The sequence below is a fragment of the Rhinolophus ferrumequinum genome, chromosome 5 (genome assembly GCF_004115265.2).
Source record: "Rhinolophus ferrumequinum isolate MPI-CBG mRhiFer1 chromosome 5, mRhiFer1_v1.p, whole genome shotgun sequence".
NCBI lineage: Eukaryota > Metazoa > Chordata > Mammalia > Chiroptera > Rhinolophidae > Rhinolophus > Rhinolophus ferrumequinum.
The window spans coordinates 28,431,534-28,451,553 of NC_046288.1; the positions used below are offsets into that span (position 1 = coordinate 28,431,534).

Here is a 20,020-nt window from a genome sequence, read left to right on the forward strand (position 1 = left end):
AAAAAAATTTTATAAGGATATTCATCGTATCACTTTTATAATTATAAATAAAAAGGAAATGGATTAAATATCCATCAAAAAATGTCATGTAATACAATATAACCATTAAATAAATGAAATTAATCTACATGTACTGACACATAGAGTTGTTCATTATTATTAAGTAAACAAAGTAACTTGCAGAGCAATATACATAATAGGCCTTGTTTGTTTGACATAGAGTTATATATATTTTGATATTTGATTTATATGTTCATATATACATGATTAAACAGGTACACCCAGAAAGTCGTTTGGGAAGGAGATGGAGCTAAAGAAGGATTTTAATTTTTCTAATTGTCTTTATTTTTTCTTAATTACTCAAGGCATGTCTTCCTGAAATACCTTCTGTTTGAATGGTAGACATTGGGTAATGTGATGTCTGCAGCTAATAACTCACCTAATGAAGTGTTGGGAAATGAAAGAAACCAAATGATTTCACAGACAGCTAAGTCCTGATTGGTCTCTCAGTTGCCAACCTCCTGGAGTTGAGTTTAAATTCCTTCTACAAACTCACAATTCATCAAAAAATTTTTCCCCAGAGAAACTGGAGAAATCACCTGGACTTTGAGAATTGTTTCACCTGTACATTTTGCCTAGTGGAGAGAAAGGTAACAGCAACTGACCAGGTTTCAAATAGAACATTCTTTTTTTTTTTTTTAAAGTATTATTTTCTCTCAAAAGGAAAAAAATGGAGTGAAAGAGTAATACTATTCTGTTGTTATAGGTACCAATTTGAAAGATGAAGACTACGATTCTTCTATTTTGTCTTCTAGGATCAACTCAGTCATTACCAGTAAGTGCAATTTGTTTATTTTACGTACCAACCAGCCTTAGCAGCATCTTTAATTGCAGACCTATCTCACTTCCTGCCCTCAGTCAAAACGGCTCTATTCTCTGACCCTTTCCTTTAGTTTCCTGTTTTTATTTTCCAAGGTGAAAGATTATAAACTAATAAAGTATTAGTGCATATTTCAATGTACTTACATTTGTGGTAGGATTTCTGTTATTTTGTCAGAGCAATAAGATAGAAATTAGGAGAAAAAGAAATGCCTTAGATTATATCTACACAAAATGGATATTTATTTTACTTTCCAAAAATAATTTAAGATTGCTTGGCAACTAATTATTTTCTCATTACTAAAGAGGTAAACTGCATTTTCTGATTTTTCTCATTGGAAGCACAAACATCTAGATTGTATAAATGCTAAAAAGCCTACCATATTGTGCAATACCGAGGGAATATTACAGTTTTCTGTAATTTTTTATTTAGAACACTTTATCACAAAATGTGTTCACACATAATAGTTTTGTTTTTTTTTTAAAGGGGGGACTTGTATTCAAACACATACTCCAATATTTTATAGACATGAGATGAGTTGTTTGGGCCTCTAAGTGGACTTCCCTTTCACTTTTTTGAGATGTTTGAGTGTGGTCATTGAGAAAATAATTAGAATATATTTGCTGTGAAATAGCAGAACACAAAGAAACCATTTTTAGGTCAGCTTCAAGCCCACTTGACACTTCTTAGTCATCCATACGATCAGTAAATATTTGCTGAACACTCTCTATTAAACAGATACTGTGCTAGTTGCTAAAGATATTATATAATGATGAGGGGGAAAAAAAGGCATGATTCTTCACCTTCATGGTGTTCCCTAGGACTATAGATACTAATAAATAATTTTTCAAAAGAAATAATAAATTACAACTGAATTATAACTGTGATTAGTTCTATGAAGAAGATGCACAGAGTGATCTTGTGGGAAAGGGGACAGAACAGATATAAATAAATAACCTCCTTCTCATTTCATTTCAAATATACATACATCCTTCTTGAAAGACATCTGCAAAAATTGAATTTCTAAACAAGGTAAATTAGGAAGTTAATTTTTTTTGTAAAACATGTATTTTCCACTTCACCAAATAAATTTACCAAAAGGCCCTCCTAAATAGAGTGCCTCTAGTGTATTTACATTACTATCCAACTTGTAAAAACTCATGATCAATAATACTTTCCAGGAGCACAATATCATTCAAAGTAAATAAAGGAGTAGTATCCAAGTTAATGCAGATTGCTAACAGCCAATAACGTGAAAGCAGCTAGAGTTGGTGGTGCAGGAGATGAAAGAGATGACATTATAATGTCTATTAAGTACAGTACTGATATTTACCAAATGAAAAATCAGGACACATGGACAGGTATTTTTCATTAGTAGTAAATGAATTTATTCAATTATCATAAAGGCATAAAAATGAGTCAATTTGCAAATATGGACACTTAAAACAGCCTAGCAATTGTTTTCAGTAGGTCAAAAGTTTGGGAATAGGGTGCACATTGGAGATGGGGCAGGTTACATGTTCAAGAGAGTGGTCAGAGTGGGCCTCAATCAGAAGGTGAATACAAGCAAAGACTTGAAGCAGGTGAGAGAGTGAGCCAGTGTCTGGGGAAAGAGATAAGTCTCTGAGGCAGGAGTGAGCCTTAACTGTTGCGGAGACAGCCAGTAGCCTGGAAGGCAGTAGGAGCGTGAGTGAGAGGAAATGAGATGGGATGGAAGGTCAGAGAGGCAGCGCAGCCCAGGGTATGAGGGCCTTGTAGGGCCTCTGAGTTAAAATGAACAGCTTGAGCAGAAGAGTGAAATGTCCAGACTGTTGTTTTCAAAGGTCACTCTGACTGCCATTCTGACAAGAGGTTGTAAGAGATGAAAAGAAATTTGCAGAACTTATACTTACATAATCTTACAGCTTAAAGGGATCTCTAAATACAGGTAATACCAATCTTACCTCTTACAACTAAGGGGAAATGTCCAAAGTGACACCAAGAGTCAGTGGCAGCTCCAGGGTATATCCAAGCGACCCAAGGGCCCATGCGTTAGTGGAGGGCCACACCATACTGCCACCTGTGATGTAGCCAAGAGCAAAGGCCAGCTGCGGTCAACATGGCCAGCGAGCTTCCACCTGAATACAAAGGGAATGCTGAGAGGAGCTGAGGGAAGGATTCATTTCTTCAAGGACCAAGAGTACTTGCAAGATCCTAGTCCTGGCTCTGCCACTCACCATGTCACCTCGGGCAGGTCGCTTTGCTTGTCTGGGCCTCACTTTCCTCATCTCTAAACAAAACCATACAAATAGGTCATGTGGACTGTAAGCACATTTTCACCCTTGAAATTCAGTGATTCTTAATACACTAGGAAAATACTCTGGCCAGGAAAAAGACTGAACTTCCATTACAGAAAGTGACTGGTCAGGCACGAGGCAAAAGCAGGAAGTTTCGTGAAAATGCAGTAGGAATTTTGGTAGCATACCTTCAGGCATTAGGAAAAAAACAAATGTGTACAGAGCTAAGAGGCAGACTATATTTCATGCCCTGAAAAAGGAAAAAAGCAGTTACAGAAAAGAAATGGGAGCCTAGGAACTACCACCAGATATTCATGTGCCCTGCCCCACCCTAGCTCTCTCTCCACTGCACACTTCCTGGGCTGGCATTTTTCCACTCTACAATTCAATTTCCTGTCAGGCACAAAATGTTCTGGGAAATTAAAACTGCTCCAAAACACACAGAGCCCAAAGACAGACATTTTTGCATTTGGGACAACTTGTTACCTCCTGGAAATAAATGGATACAAAACTTCAAACACTTCCTTGCCTCACCAAATATTTGTTATTACAGATGCAGCTCAACCCTGCTTTGGGACTTCCTCCAGCAAAGCTGGTTCCAGATCAGGCAACCCTGGTAAACCAACAGCAGCTAAATCAGGTAAGAGTCCTCCAACGGGAAACATTTACAGACCAGCAAAGGAAACATGTTAAGATCAGTGGGTTTCAAATCAAGATTTACACAGTCTCATGACTGAGAGAGAGAGAGAGAGAGAGAGAGAGAGAGAGAGAAGGAGGGAGGAAGGGAGGGAGGGAGGGAGAGACTTTCCTTTTGGGAGTAAAGTAAAACAGGAACCAATACAATAATTTTGATTTAGGAATACAAATCTTCATTCTTTTCCATTTTGTCTGAATAATAATAAGGTTTAGCAACCTATCTAGTAAACTTTGAAAAGCAATACCTATACCTGTTGATAAACCTTGATTATCTATGCCCTTGAAATACTGTGGCATGTCATATGTAGTATTTGCCAGAGCTAGCAGGGATTGAGAGGTAATCTATAAAAATAACCGCACATTTCCACATGTTTTTCTTAAGTTCCATTGTTAATAAATTAATGTGTCACTGTAAAATTTGTTTCTTCAAAGCATATTTAAATATTTTTGAAAACTGTATTGTCTCTGAGCTACTACCTTTCTTCCCATTTCAACCATTCCTCTGCTCTAAAGGACCCCACCTTACCTTCATCTAGACTTTTTGAAATACTACAATCAAATAACACCAGAGTCTAAAGATCTCTTTTTTAATCTGTGGATGGACATTAGGGAACTCAAGTCAGGAGCCAATCTCTCTCCTTAGGGAAACTGAAGCTTATAAAATTTGGGGACACTCTTTAAGAAAAAGAATACAAAATTAGGTATGTAAAATCAAGTACTAAAGTGAATAGTTTATAATAAGAAATAAGAAGTACACATTTTTTTAAGCTGAGAAATACCATAAACTGGACATACTGCTAGGGTGCCTGCCAGGGCCATGGAAGGGGACAATGCTAGTGAGAGGCCCTGAAGCTTCACCTTCATGTACCTTCATGGCAAATTCACCTGTTTGGGAGTATAAGTTACTTAAGGATATCCACCATTGATAGTGTAGTGAAAACAGACAACCTCCCATCTCACACATCAATTTCAATGCCGTACAGGTCTTCTCTTCTTTAGGTCTGATACCACTGACACAGATGCTCACACTGGGCTCAGATCTGCAACTGGTAAGTACCCTCTTATATCATTTTAATATCCATTGTTAAATAAATATCACACTTAGTGTTGAGTGTGCATATATGTGTGTGTACCCACAAATGTGCACATACACATATATCCACTATAGATAAGCTGAAAGAGAGAAGACAGAGAAAAGCCAGAAAGCTGGATACTATTCAACACATCATAAAACATTTTTCTTAGCAAGAGGGTTTCTAAAGGAATTCACATAATTCTGAAGTCTTTACTTCTTTAGTTTTTCTCACGTCTTCTCTAAGCTCCTCTCCCCATTCCTTCGCCACACCCTCCTCACTGCCCCTACTATATCCACACACCCACACAAATACTATGACTGCTATCTTCACCCCAATAATGAGAGCAAATGAGAAAAGACAGAGTTTCATATTTCTCATAGCATGTCTATATAGTTCCTTAAACTACATATAGTTTAAGTTCCTTTCCTGATTAAAGTGGACTTTTTTCCAGTGGTCAGATTTATATAATATATATATATATATATATATATATATAATATATATATATATATATATATATATATATATATATTATATAAATATATATATATATTTGTATATATCATATATATATATATATCGTATTAGACCACATACAGACTAGATATTTTATATTAGATATATATATATATCGTATTAGACCACATACAGACTAGATATTTTATTCTGACCCTCACAGTTTTCATGGGGATACCTATGAAGGAATTTATTTCTTTGTAAGAAAGCCATCAGAAAATTCCAGGAATCATTGCTGTTACAGCCAAAAAGGAAACGCCAGGATGAAATCATCTAAGCAAGTCTCAAAGAGAACAGGTTAAATGCCAAAGAAACATTTAATATGGAAAAAGTTCGGCAGACCATATGGTTGTACTAGTAGACTAAACAAGTCTTTGAACTTCATTTCTACATCTAATTCCAAACGCAATATAGACTACTACACATTTACATAGCAAATTCTCCATTAAACACATTTTACATTTAGTAAATACATTTTAGTTTCCTGAATATTCAAACTGAACCAACACAATGAAAATCTTCTTTGCCCTACAGCTAAATCCTGCTGCTGGGATGGCACCTGCTGCCCAGACCCTCCCACTGACCCTAGGAGGGTTAAACGTACAACAGCAGCTGCAGCCACAAGTAAGTTCCCCTTTGGTTTAACAATGGGGAGCATTTATGTTCTCTTAGGTGGAAGCCTAAAGGGGAGGAAAGAATTTTTTCAAGGTTCTCGAACATTTTACCCAGATAATTTGGAGAGTGATATTCTGCAGAACCATCTTTGGCAATTTGGTTCTTGCTGAAAATCCATGAAGACACACCCCAGGAAAACTGAGCAAGCGCCCCATAATCTCTCTAAAATACATTTGTGATGAGTATCAGGAAACCTGAGGAGTTGGTGAAGACTGAAAAGTAAAAATTGTAAGGAGGGAAATTGAGAGGTATCTGGATTCTTCTCTAGCATGTTGTGTGTTCTATTGAAGACTTTCTGGGCGACCAGAATCATCTGAATTAAAACTAAGAGGTGGATAAAATTTAAATTTAGCAATCTAATCTTCCCTTTTTTGCACCCCTTTCCATGCTCCCTCAAAAGTCCCCCAAGAACGTTCCAGTACTTTCTCACCACCCACCATAATTCGCTTTCAGGAAAAACCCTAGAAAACCCTCTCACACTAAGACATAAATGACATACTCAGGGCATCACTCCTTTTAGAAGTGTTTAAATTTTAACTACTGAGAAAGCCCAAATTTTTACCTTTTTGAAACTTGTCTAAATAAATAATTAGGGTCTGGAGAAAAATGTAATGACCCATTTATGACTAAGTCTTTATGGAGAACTTATTCTCCATAGGTATTATTCTCCAATGATAGGTAATCTCAGCCCCTATCATTCCCACATATTGGTCTAATTTTTTATAGTACCTTTATTATTTATTACATATATATGTTAATTAAAGAACTTAGAAAATACAGATAAGCAAACAAAACAAAAGCCCATAAAATCCACTCAGCTAAAATTAAACACTATCAATATTCTAGGATATGTCATTCCTGTCTTTTTTCTTTTTTAAAGAAAATATGTTCTTACCATAGCTAATTTTCTATAATCTGATTTTTCCACTTAATAAATTTTGAATAGTTTTGTATTTTGAAATATTCACTTATAACATTGTTTTTAACGATTGCTTAGTACTCTACTATATTGCAAAAAATTGGTTCTTCTTCCAAAATTTTGCTTAAATAAGTGATGCTACAGTAAACATCCTTGTGACTAAGTCTTTGACTATATCAATGATTATTTCCTTAGGACCAGTTCTTAGGAAAAGAACTCATAGTTCCAAAGACGTACAAACATGTAGGACTTTTAATACACTTTCTCAAATTATGAAGCATGAATACCACAATGGACAAATATATCCTAACCATCTTCTTACCACTATGGACACCGCCAGGTTTTAATGAGAGCAAAGTTGTGTTAATTAGTAATTATAATCAAAGATGAGTTTAACAAAATAATTTTAAATTGCTCGATTTAAATTCTACATCATATGCAACTAATGCTTTTTTCTGTACCTTCACTTGTCCAAAGTAACAACACAAGATACTCTATACTATATTAATTCGTACTTGTGAAATTCTGTAACATAACTACTTTCACATTTCTTTTTTAATGTTGAGATGTGTCCTTGTCTATTAGTCAGTAGTTATATTTTTAATTAAAATTTATTGGCGTGACAATGGTTAGTAAAATTATATAGGTTTCAAGTGTACAATTCTGTAATACATCATCTATAAATCCCATTGTGTATTCACCACCCAGAGTCCTTCTCCTCCCATCACCATATATTTGACCCTTTTATCCCCTTCTACCATCTCTCTGGTAACCACTAAACTGTTGTCTGTGTGTATGAGTTTGTTTTTTGCTTTTTTATTTGTTTGTCTTGCTCCTTTGTTGCTTTCAGTTTTATATCCCACATATAGTGAAGTCATATGGTTCTCGACTTTTTCTGTATGAATAAGTCAGTATTATTCATACAGACTTTTTCTGTATGAATAAGTCAGTATTATTTACAGATATATTAGAGCCTTCACTCAACATATTTGCTGCTCATTTATATCTCAGTAAAAAAAGTGATCCTCTAAAAAAGACTACGGAGATAGGCAAATAAAATGAGAATCTCTTTAACATGTGATCCTGGCATAATCCTTATGCTGACTTCCCAACTTCAGTTTCAATTGTTGCCCTGCACTAACCTTAAAGACAGACTTTGTACATCTTGATATTCAGCAAAGAATATCCACTCCAGTCAAAGACATTAGTGGGCACTGTAGATATTACTGAAAGTTCAGTAGAGAGGGTTTGACATTACACACTCTCCAAAATGCAATAATATAAATAAACTCCCATTTTCAGTGGGGATTCTTCATTGTTTCTATGCTATGCCACCACCAAGGATCCCCATACTTGACCTTCTCCTGTGCAACCCCTGTCCGTCTCTCTGACGCTGCCTTTCCCTATGTAAAGTGGCATCTGTCCTCTGCCAGAAACTTGAGCACCTGTCCACAGCTCCCATTAATTAAATCAAAGCCAATGTGTTTGAGTTTACTCTAGCACCACATACGGCTTCTGGTAAAATCCCAGTTCATGACTTACTATCTGTGTGATGTTGGCCAAGTTACTTAACCACTCTGTGGCTTACTTTCCTCATAACTTAAAATGGGGATTAAAGCAGAACCTACCTCTAGAGCTGTTATAAGGGTTCAATGAGTAAATATATATAAAACATTTAGAACAGTGCCCACCAAATAGCGAATACTCAGTGTTAGATATCGTTATGTCAAATAATTTCTCTTCCAAAACTAATTAAAAAGTTTTCTCCTTATTTTTACATTGGTGAACAACTAAATTCTTTCATTACAGTTTTTACCTTGACATCTGTGGTTTCCTATTTGTATTTTTTGTTCCTTCCCACTCACTTTTAAAAAAGAAATTTCAGTTTTGTTTTCTCCCAAATCCCAAGTGTCCCTCCCTCCTCCCCCAACTCACTGTCCCACTGCCGCTCTGAAGATTAGCTGTTTTTTTGTCAGTAGCCAAGAATTTGATTGACAGTAAGGTTTTTCCTTAAATGTATGTAATTTTTACCTTTTGGTATTATGGGTATTACTATACCAACTGTCTTGGGAAATAATAGTCTATTTCATAAGATTTTCACATCTTTTGGGTTGGTTAGTATTAAAAGTCCCATTTTGATGACTTCCTGGCACTGTGTGAATTTCTATAGAAATAAAAACATATCTTAAAACCTTAGTTTTCTTTCACAAATTCTTGGCTAGTTCTTAAAACTACTAAAGCACATCAATACGTCGCACATTACTCAAATCTTTTCAACCATAAATTCATAACATTTACATAGTTATCAGTATTTCTCACTTAGTTCTAAGAGCTCTGCCTGTGCCAGGAGTTTTTGAACAATATCATCCATAATTGCTACCAGTGCTCTATTTTAACAGCAAAATATCCAGGCAGCCATTATGAGACTAACTATATATTCTTCAAGAAATCTTTGTATCTAAAATATCCACTATGTGTTTTAATGTGTCTTCTCAAATGCCATACAAAATAAACACATGCATTTTTATAACATTTTATATCATTTGTTCTTATAATAATTTTTAGTTTGGAAGTAGCTTAAGACCAAAAAAATTTTTTTTTCATTCAATTTATTAACTTCTATTTTCTAAATGTGTTACCTTGGACTGGTTTCTAAATCTCCCTAGGTCTTATCTTTTTCTTTTCACAAATTAGATGAGTCCTGATTCCCATCCAGCTCTATGAGTCAAATCTATGATTACAGATGATTCATTAATAATAAATATTGTATTTTAAAGAAAGTCTCACTATTTATATCATCTGCCAGAACTTACCTTTAAATATATATTTTTACTGAATTTTTCACTATTTTTATCAGATGTTACCAGTTATTGTAGCACAACTTGGAGCCCAGGTAAGATTATTTTGTAATATGATTTTTGTTTTAAATCACCTTAGTGTGAAATATTTAATCCTGCCTCAATTGATCAGAGAGTTTTCAAGTTTCCTATTTATTTTGCATTGTATGGATACTGATAATAACAAGAACTAATACTTATTGAGTGTTTACTATGTGCCAGGCACTTTTCTAAGTACTTTTTTATTAGGTACTATCTCATTTAATTTTCAACACATTTTATAGACAATATTTATATCACCAGTTTGAAGATGAGTGACTGGAGATATTTACATTTACTCAGTTATAATCATACAGTCAGTAAATATTACACATGAAGCAGCCAGTCAATCTTTTAAACCACACTGTTAATAAAAAAATTAATTAATGGGACTGATCTAATGATTAATAATTTGGGGGATTTAATATTTAATTTCAAATTTATTTGTTAACTATATATTTTTTCTCTAAAAATGATATAAACACTCTTCTTTCTCCCTATTTTCTTTTGTGAAAGGTAATTCTTGAAATCACTGGTAAAATTGCCAAGGGTCAAGACCACATATGAGCATCAGGTGGCAGCTTTTACTTCTAAAAGCAGAATCAAATATAAAACTCACATCAACTCTTAATTCCATATCTGGGAACACATCCCAAGGAAATAATCTGAAATACATCAAAGGTTTATTTACAAATATATTCATCAAAATAGTATTTACAGTATGGAAGAATATTGGGTGCAACTTAAATGTAAACAAAAGAAAAATCATTAAATAAACTGTGCAACATAAAAGAAAATATTTTGTGAGTGCTTAAAAGCCTAAATTATAAATTTTATCAGTAATACGGTGAAATAATTGTTGTATAGTATGAAAAGAAAATCTAAGACTCAATTGTATAAATTCCATGTCTTCTATTATGTAAAAAAAGAAATGTGTGAAAAACATCTGGGAGAAAATACATCAAACTGCATGATTATATTTTTTTTCCTTATTGCTTTAAGCATTTTCCAAGTTTCCTCCAATATGCATCTATTATTTAATAATAGAAAAATATATGATTTTTTTAAGTCTGGAAGACCTCACATCACTCAGATAATAAATACTAGCAGTGCAATATCATGTGCTGACTTGAATTTTGTGATACAAGTCACAAAGACAGTTTAAAATATTGTTAAAAATAAAGAAAAATCTTTCTTTATAATCTTAAAAACTATTTCAAGTTTTGAAGTTATAGTATACATATCTTGCCATGAACATATTAAAATTTGTCTAATAACTTATGTTATTATTTTTTAGGGGACTATCCTAAGCTCAGAGGAATTGGTAAAAAAATTTTTTTAATTACTAACATTTCAAATTATTTTCACTACTACCACAATGCTGTTTTCTGTCTTCATACTCATGGTCTTTTTTGACCACAAACCCTAAACTTGATGTATACTAAAATAAACTGAACTTTTTTATAGGTCTTTGCATTAGGTTATCCTTTGTCTCACTCGGGATTTTATAATCTTTCTCCAGCTACTTTTCCATTAATTTGATTTAGTTTTTATTTTCTATATATTGATGTCAGATTCAGTCCTATCCAGAAAGTCAATGCATATTTTTAACTTTATATTGATTAAAATCTAGGATTATGTATTATTGAAATGCATACAGATGTAGAATAATACACATATTCATATTTATTTCAGGAAAGGTTAATTTTCTTGACTTAAATTTTAAATTTTTGTGTGAAAATATAGTCTTTTTTCTAGCATTTTATAGTGATGAATGAACTCTTCCCTATATACATGTATAACTAGAGTGCTTAACCTAAATACAACTCATGTTATCATTACTAGGTACTTCTATGCATTTCCCCCATAAGTCATTTTTAGAGAAAAATGACTTAAATTAATGTGGTATCTAAACATGACACTAAACTAAAAAGTTGAGGCAATATCAGGGAACACAGGGGTTTTTAATCTTTCTATTGTGGAAAAGGTCGAGATTTGCTAAATTGTCCATAAATAAAATGAAGCCATGTGCTATTTTGCCAACATTGATATATGAACACCCCCATCTATGAGTTTTTGAGCCAATTCTATATAGCAGGCACCTTAGGAAATCTTTTACATTGCCTTTAATTCTCACCAAATTACAAAGTAGAGATTTTGAACCTAACTTTGTAGATAAAGAAACTGAGGCTCAGAGAGCATAAGCAATTTAGGCCCCAAAGTCAGAAAAGAGTAAATCCAGATCAAAAGCCATTTTTCTATCCACTAGGCCAGTGGTTTTCAAACTTTTTTTAGTAAAACCCACAATAACAGCTAAATTTTTCATGCAGCTAACACACACACACACACACACACACACACACACACACACGTTTCATGAAACAATATGGAATGCACTAGGTAATTTATAGTCTATTTTTTTGTCTTCCTTTTTAATGATGGGTATGACCCACCTTCTTTATTTTAATCTATAGATGTCATGACCCAACTTGAAAACTTCTGTACTCTACTCCTATCTCTCAGCCAGCATACGTGTAATTCTGATTTCAATACCTTGTAAATCTAAGGCAGTGTTACCCAAACTTCACTCCTGGACCACCAAATCACCAACTTGGAATGCTGATTAAAAATACAGATTCCTGGTTCCTGGCCTCTACTTATTCAATCTGAATCTCTCTGACAATGGAGTCTAGGAAACTGTCTTTTTCACAAGCTCCTCAAATGGTTTTTATGCAAACCAACAATTGAGAAGCATGCTGGGGAAACTGTCCTGAATCTTCACTATGAGCTCTGGACCCTTTTGTTCTATGAGAATGCCATCAGAACTAGGAGGTCCCAGAGAACAGGTTCCTGCCTGAACTCTCTCCAAAACTAGCCAATATCAAATTATTTCTTCTTAGGAAGAACTTCTCACAGTAATTTGTTTCCCAGAGGGGGAAAAAAAAAAAGCACAAGTGTGGCAGCAACAGCATTCATTACCAGTGTGCAAATCATTGACAGTCCAATAAACTGGGTAACCCCAAGGAATACACAATTGGCTGAACTGCTAAGGGAAATAAATCTGACTGAATATTCCAATGTCTTTGAAAAATGCATCAAAAGAAACTTGAGGGGATGTAAACTATGACATGAAGATTGATTAATCCACTTGAATTATTTTTTTCCATTAATTTTTATTCTCCTAAATAACTTTTTGTGGGCAAAAGACAGACTATGGCTTAGGTCAATAACAAAGGTATAGCCTGTCATAATTATATGGATTTTCTGCCTTAGTTCTACCTGCGGATACACCTCATATTAGCAAATGATGCATTTATTCCTTTCCTGGTGACTGCCTTGATTGTGGCTTTCCCTTTCTGAGGGAATTGGAGACAGCAAGCAATACTAATAATGAAACCAGCATCCAGTTTGGCTCAGGGAGGGAGGCGTTTCCTCTGAGGAATGACCCCATATTTATTATTTTCTCTGACTCTACCTTCTTTGTCCTGCCATTCTTATCCAAACTTGCTGCCTTCAAAAGAGAAAAGGCTGGTTAACCCGCCCTAAAATGTGTTCCTTTGTTTTCTGTTTCCTTCCCTCATTGTAGCCAGTGGCCCCACAAATCTTCACAGGCCTCCTCTTCCAGCCCTTATTTCCGGGAGCCATCCTGCCCACCAGTCAGGTGAATCCAGATATACAAAATGCAATCCTTCCTGCAGGACAAGCAGGAGTAAATCCTGCCATTCAAGGAACCGCAGAGAACCCCTTCCCAACTCCCAGTGGCACAGACGATGACTTTGGAGTGACCACCCCTGCAGGCATCCAGAGGGGCATGCTCACTACTGAGGAAACCACCACAGGGTCCCCAAATTGTAAGTTCTCCCAGCTGGGAAAATGCCCCTGGGCCACAAAAGTAATCTGCAGAGTGGGAAAGAAGAGTTCTTTGTCTTGCCTTAACAAATGCATATACTAATAAAATCAGGGAGCCCTTTTACTCATTCACAGTTGACTGCAGCAATGTGAAGGAATATTTTTACTGGGCCACCAACCCTACAGAACTGACCCAGAAAGCAGACAGTTAACTGTTGGCCTAACATACTTTCCATCTTAAGTCAGAGCTGGAAATATTTGGAAACGGCCTGTGCTCTCCTCTTCCCATCTTTCTTTGTACCCCCACCAAACACACACAGGCTCATAGCAGATACAGCTAGCTAATCAATCACGATATTTATGGGTGAGCCTCAGAACCTTCCTAACTTAATGTTGCAAGCAGCCACTATTAATAGACTGGAGTTAGCACAGTATATGAGCCCGTATGCCATCTCCTCCGATGGGACTTAATAAATGTTGTAAAAATAAGCTCTTCTAGCACTAACAAGCAAAGATAATCATGTAACAAGTGGGGATGTCTAGAACCAAATGTACTTGGAGATAGCAAAATAATGATTTGATATTGATACTCTTGTTCTTAGAAAAGAAATTTTGATGTCAAGTAAAAATGTGTAAATTCACTATGCTTTTACCTACATTTAAAAAGTATTTTATTTTCTTTCAGGAATTCAGTAAGCTGTTGGAAATTTTTTCAACTAAACCACCTCAAATGTGGTGATACGTGCAAATCTTTTTCATTGATCATATTATTGAATAGATTGAGACACTGGAGAGTATCTGAAGAAATTAATTCTTAGTTAAAATCTTACTTGAAATTTCTGAAAACATTCTTCCTTCAGGAAAAGAATAATTAAGTGGATAAACTTGTCTTTGAAATGTAACATTATATCATCTTGGACCTGAAAGATATACGTATTAAAACATATTTTGAAAACTGATGTTTTCTTCTTTGGGGATGGAAGAGAGTTGAACCCTTTCAGGACCTATTACCTTAGACCCCTTAGATGACATGCACGTCTAGGACTTTCTTTGGAAGTAGGCAGTGCTACAAACATGGGAGTGGGCATTCAGCACTGGAAGGACAATTTCCGATTTCCTCACAACTACCTCATGACCGATTCTGTCCCAGAAGAGCCGCAAATTTAATTTCAGTAAGCAAATTATTTTGCTCACCTAAAATATACTGTAGAAACAAAGAATTATAACTCATGTTGCTAATCCTCAATCTACTTATATACAGAGCTAGTGATTAGGGCATTTAATGTTTAATTTTGGTATGTTTAAGAGTGAGAAAAGACTGATGAAAGTTCTCACTAAAGGTGATAAGACACTCTTGCTCCTCATACTAAAAGGTAGAATTTAATCTGACTTAAATTTATAACCCAGACCAATGCAATTTATTCAGAGTACCTAAGTGGGAGGAATTAATAGAAACTATGCTACAGCCTCCACAAACCAAAGATACAGATAGCTTTAATAACATTTCTCACTGTATCAGAGTCAGCCCCATCATACAGAACAAACCCAAATAAATATACACCTATAAAATATATTCCATGTTAAGTTTTTCAGGTGGTTAAAAATGTCCTAGTGGTTAAAGATTTATGAGGCACAGTGTTTCAGATTTGCAGAATCTGAATAACATTTATGAATTCTCAAGGTTTTCACAGTCAAATGAGAGTAAATTTGGATTCAATTTTCTGAAAATAGTTTGCAGTTAGTGTCATGTGAAACTAATTAAAAGTGCTATTAGAAGATTTTCTAAGTAACCCTCTACCAAAAAAAATTCTCTGAGCCTTATTTTTCTTACCTTTAAAATGGGGCAAAACCTTGCCACAGATATCCTACTAGCTTAACATGATGATCAAAGTAGATAATTCATGAAAGTGTTTTGCAAACTCCAAACCACTATAGAATTTCATTTCGTTTACTTTCAACATTCCTCAGACCAACTGAAATTATCTATCTGCTCCGCCCCTTCTCCCTGTACTTCCTTACTGCGCTTTAATTATTAATTTAAGTGTATGATTATCAACAAGACTATATAGACCAGATGACTACCTGGTGTATTCTACTTGGGGGAACCTGAAGGCTTCCCGAAGGCTACACTACAAGAAGACAGTGGTCAATTGGTTTTAAGTGCCCAATTTCCATTCTCAACTCCCACATAAGTACTTTCATAAAACAGATCTGCCTGAAAACATGTTCTTTTCTTCCTCTCCTTTCATAGTCACTCTTTTCCCACATTACAAAAGAAAGACCTATGTCCCCTATGTCACTGATCTCACTGTGGAAAACTGCTCTGTCATAGAAAAACTCCAGGTCACAAGATACAGATTTTTAAATATCAGTGCTGATATTAAGAATGAGAATGGCTTTTTTGCAACTCAGGTAGTTTCTTGTTCTTAGCTTTCAACAAAAATTGAATGAGGACCTACTGGAATTATCAAATGATTGATATCTGAAAACAATTTTGATGGTAGAAATTAAAACTAATACATTCAAATTATTTAGTTATCAATTCATTAAAAATATTAATATTACATAAATTACATGTAAATACAAATGCATACTTTTTAAATTAAATATATGCTTTTTAAAATTTTGGTGAGAATGCTTAATTAAAAAAAATTAACTCAAAATTGCTCACAGACATAAAAGTAAAATGCAAAATGATAAAATTCCTAAAATATAATAGGAGAAAATCTAGGTGGTCTTGGATTTCGTGATGACTTTTTAGATACAATAATAAAACGACTCTCCAGGAAAGAAAACATTGGTAAGTTAGACTTTCATTAAAATGTAAAAATTCTGCTCTGCAAAAAAGTGTTAAAAGAATGAAAGACAAACAATAGACTGGGAGAAAATCTTAGCAAAATATATACCTGGTAAAGAACTGGTATTCAAAATACACAAAGAATTCATAAAACTCAACAATAAAAAAACAAACAACCCGATTTTTTTAAATGGGCAAAGTATCTGCAGACATTTCACCAAAAAAGATACACAGATGGCAAATAAGCTATGAAAAAAACAATTCAACATCATGTCAGCAAGATACTGCAAATTCAAAAAAAACAATGTGATACCACTAAACACCTATTGCAAAACTAAAACCTACAACACGATGATACCAAATGTTGGGGAGGATGTGAAGCATCAGGAACTCTCATTCATTGCTGATAGGAATGCAAAATAATAGAGCCACTTTGAAAGAGAGTTTGGCAGTTTCTTACAAAACTTAACATACTCTTAACTATATTACATGATCCAGCAATTGCACTCCTTGGTATTTACCGAAATGAGTTGAAAACTTATGTTCACATAAGAATCTGTATGCAAGAACCTATTTATAGCTGCTTTACTCATAATTGCCAAACTTGGAAGCAACCAAGATGTCCTTCGATAGTTGAATGGATAAACAAACTGTGTACATCTATACAATGAAAAATTATTCAGCTATCAAGTTATAAAAAGTTATATTGCTAATTAAAATAAGCTAATCTAAAAAGGATATATACTGTATGATTCCACCTAGATGACATTTTAGAAATGGCAAAACTATGGAGACAGTAAAATGATAAATGGTTGCCAGAGGTTCAGGGGGACAGACGAATGAATAAGTGGAGCACAGGGGATTTTTAGGGCAATGAAACTATCCTACATGATACTGAGATGGTAGATATAAGTCATCATACATTTGTCAAAATCCATAGAACATAAAACACAAAAAGTGAACTTTAATGTAAACTATGAAATTTAGTTAATAAAAATATATCAGTATTGGATCATCAATTATAGCAAATGTACCACTTTAATGCAAGATGCTAGCAATTAGCATTAACTGTGGGGGAAAGGGAAAAGGAGTAAAGGGGAACTCTCTGTATTTTCTGCTCAATTTTTCTGTAAGCCTAAAACTAATTTTTTAAAGTTTGTTAATTTTTTAAAAAATACAAAAAAATACTCATTAGTATTTTAAAATATCAGCCCACAAATTGATATGGTTTGCTAGAAATGATAAGGCTAAGAGATAGAAAATATTGCCCCCTCATTGTCATGAGACAGAAAAACTAAAAGTGTAATAAACCCGCTGGAGCCATGGAAAAGACAGTGATAGAAATTAATTAAGTCTCAAATGAGATAGCCATCATAAATCCAAATAAGGACTAAAGTAGTCAGGAGGAAGAGTTATAAAAGACATTTTAGCAAAATCAGAGAGTGTCTGAGCTAAGTATGTAAGTGATCAATGCCTTATAATACCATGGGAGTGACTCACAAAGAAGGAAAGCAAATTCTATAACTCCTCCAACTGTTTAAGTATCCTTTGGATAGGAATACCTCTGCAGGCCAGGAAAAGAAGTCACACTAAAAGGGCCATAAAAATGCAGGCTCATTTTCCCAGTGAAATACTGGCAAACATGACCAGTAGACACCTAATCTAAGATGTAAGAAGCTACATTCAGAAACTCAATGGGACGAAGCAAAAACAATTGAACTTTTAATTATTAATATACTTAAAACTTTAAATGTATAAAACTAAAACAGGTAACTATATACCCAGTATGAAATGGGTATATGATAGATTTTAGACCAACACAGAGGACAAATAATTGCCACAATTATTCACTTTGGATTAAAATTAAAAAGAACTAGCTTGAATTAAACTTCCTTTAATTTTATAGCTGTAAGGAGACATTACATGGCAGAGTAGATGAACACTGTACCTACGTCCTTCCATGAACACATTAAAATTAAAACTAAATTATAGAACAATCAACCTGGAGAACCATCTGAAGTCTAGCAGAACAGAAGTACTATAATTAAACACAGGTATATAAAGAAGAAGCCACGTCAAGACTGGTAGGAGGAGCAGAGATGCAGAACAGGCCCCAAACCTCTGTGTAGTGGAGGTTTGTAGAATCAGGAGTGATATCTTGGCTGTAGAGGTTCCTCTCAGAAGAGCTGGGGACTCCAACCCCCCACACCAGGCTCCCCAGCCCTGAGTACTGGTGCCAGGAAGAGGAGCCCCCACAACATCTAACTGTGAAAAACAGTGAGGATTCCGACCATCCAGGTGGGAAAGAAGGCTGTGGGAAACACAGATATTTTCTTAAATGGCCCACGCACAGACTCTCTGGCTCGCAGGCACTCACCTTGGGCTCTGGCAGTGGGACAGTCACTCGAAAGGGGAGGGGTGCCTCAGAGACATATGGGGAGACACACTGAGGTGTGTGGCTGCAGGTGGAGGACTAGAGGACAGTCGGCATTTTCCCGTGAGGGCTCCTCTTACTATGCAGCTGGCAAGCGGACGCCATTTTGCCTGTTTTAAGCCCACCTCCCACAGGCCAAATCTGAATCTTATTGGCCTGATGAGCTCTACTGCTCCACCTGGCTACTGAGCTGGGACCCCACCCCACCCAACTTCCCCAGTGCTGGAGGCACTTTCTCTGTGAGCAGGCAGCACCATCCACATTGCGCACTTTCTTGGAAAACAATCGGAGTCTGGCAGACACCAGGTGGGCAGTGACTGGCCTCGGTGTGCTCTGAGACTTTTGCTGAGTAGCTCCAGGCTCAGCACGGGCACCAAACCAGAGTCTACCTTAACCAGGTGACCATAACTCTTCCTACTCTAGTGATTCCCTGAAACCCTGCCTCACTCAACTTGCGAACCATACAAGGCTCTATCAGCTGCTGAACGTTAAGGGAGCCAGCAGGTGGCAGCAGACCTTAGGGTGTCCTGGTTCTGTGGGGCTACCCCAGGCCCAGTACTGGTGGTAGACATCTCCCACGGGCCTCCAGGTTCAGCGCTGGTAATGAACAACTGAGATTTGTAGCTCCTACCAGGTAGCTGCAGGGTGGTAACAAGCAGTGGGTAACTTGGGCCTGCACTGGAGCCCCTTCCAAGAGACCGCAAACCAACACACTTGGAGGTTGGCTTCAGACCACAGCACAGCACTACCCAATTAGCCCCATAAGCGGCATACACAAAGGGCAGGCTCAACAGGCACCAGAGCCCACTGGAGTGAATCCCACTCAGTGGAGTAAGCCCCACACACAGCAGCCCATAAGCTGTAGACAAGGCCAAACCCCATAGCCAATCAGCCTGAGGGTAAATGCCATCCACTGACATGCCAATAGCAATCAAGGCTCAACTATATAACAGGAGGGCACACACAACACACAAGGGACACTCCTGGAGAATCCAGAGCAGGTGACCAGGGAGACTGTGCCAAAGC

At 35.8% G+C, this 20,020-nt stretch overlaps 1 protein-coding gene across 3 annotated transcripts; it reads left to right on the forward strand.

The window, feature by feature from the left end:
- The first annotated feature begins 580 nt into the window (after positions 1–580).
- Positions 581–14,674, forward strand: AMTN (amelotin). Of its 3 annotated transcripts, XM_033106408.1 has the most exons (9): positions 581–650; positions 767–835; positions 3,710–3,796; positions 4,836–4,901; positions 5,979–6,068; positions 9,896–9,931; positions 11,212–11,238; positions 13,501–13,765; positions 14,449–14,674. In XM_033106408.1, coding segments are annotated over exons 2-9 (627 nt in total). In that variant the 5' UTR covers positions 581–650; positions 767–781; the 3' UTR covers positions 14,451–14,674. The 3 variants fall into 3 exon arrangements, with proteins under 3 accessions (XP_032962299.1, XP_032962300.1, XP_032962301.1); XM_033106409.1 differs by lacking the exons at positions 581–650; positions 767–835; positions 9,896–9,931 and having other exon boundaries at positions 3,609–3,796; XM_033106410.1 differs by lacking the exons at positions 581–650; positions 767–835; positions 9,896–9,931; positions 11,212–11,238 and having other exon boundaries at positions 3,609–3,796.
- The last annotated feature ends 5,346 nt before the right edge of the window (positions 14,675–20,020 follow it).

What these genes read in the sequence shown, in the direction of transcription:
- AMTN (XM_033106408.1), top strand. Translation starts at nt 782, where the DNA reads ATGAAGACTACGATTCTTCTATTTTGTCTTCTAGGATCAACTCAGTCA. An exon ending in ACCAACAGCAGCTAAATCAG is followed by an intron (nt 3,797 to 4,835) that starts GTAAGAGTCCTC and finishes AATGCCGTACAG; the next exon opens with GTCTTCTCTTCTTTAGGTCT. An exon ending in TCCTAAGCTCAGAGGAATTG is followed by an intron (nt 11,239 to 13,500) that starts GTAAAAAAATTT and finishes CCCTCATTGTAG; the next exon opens with CCAGTGGCCCCACAAATCTT.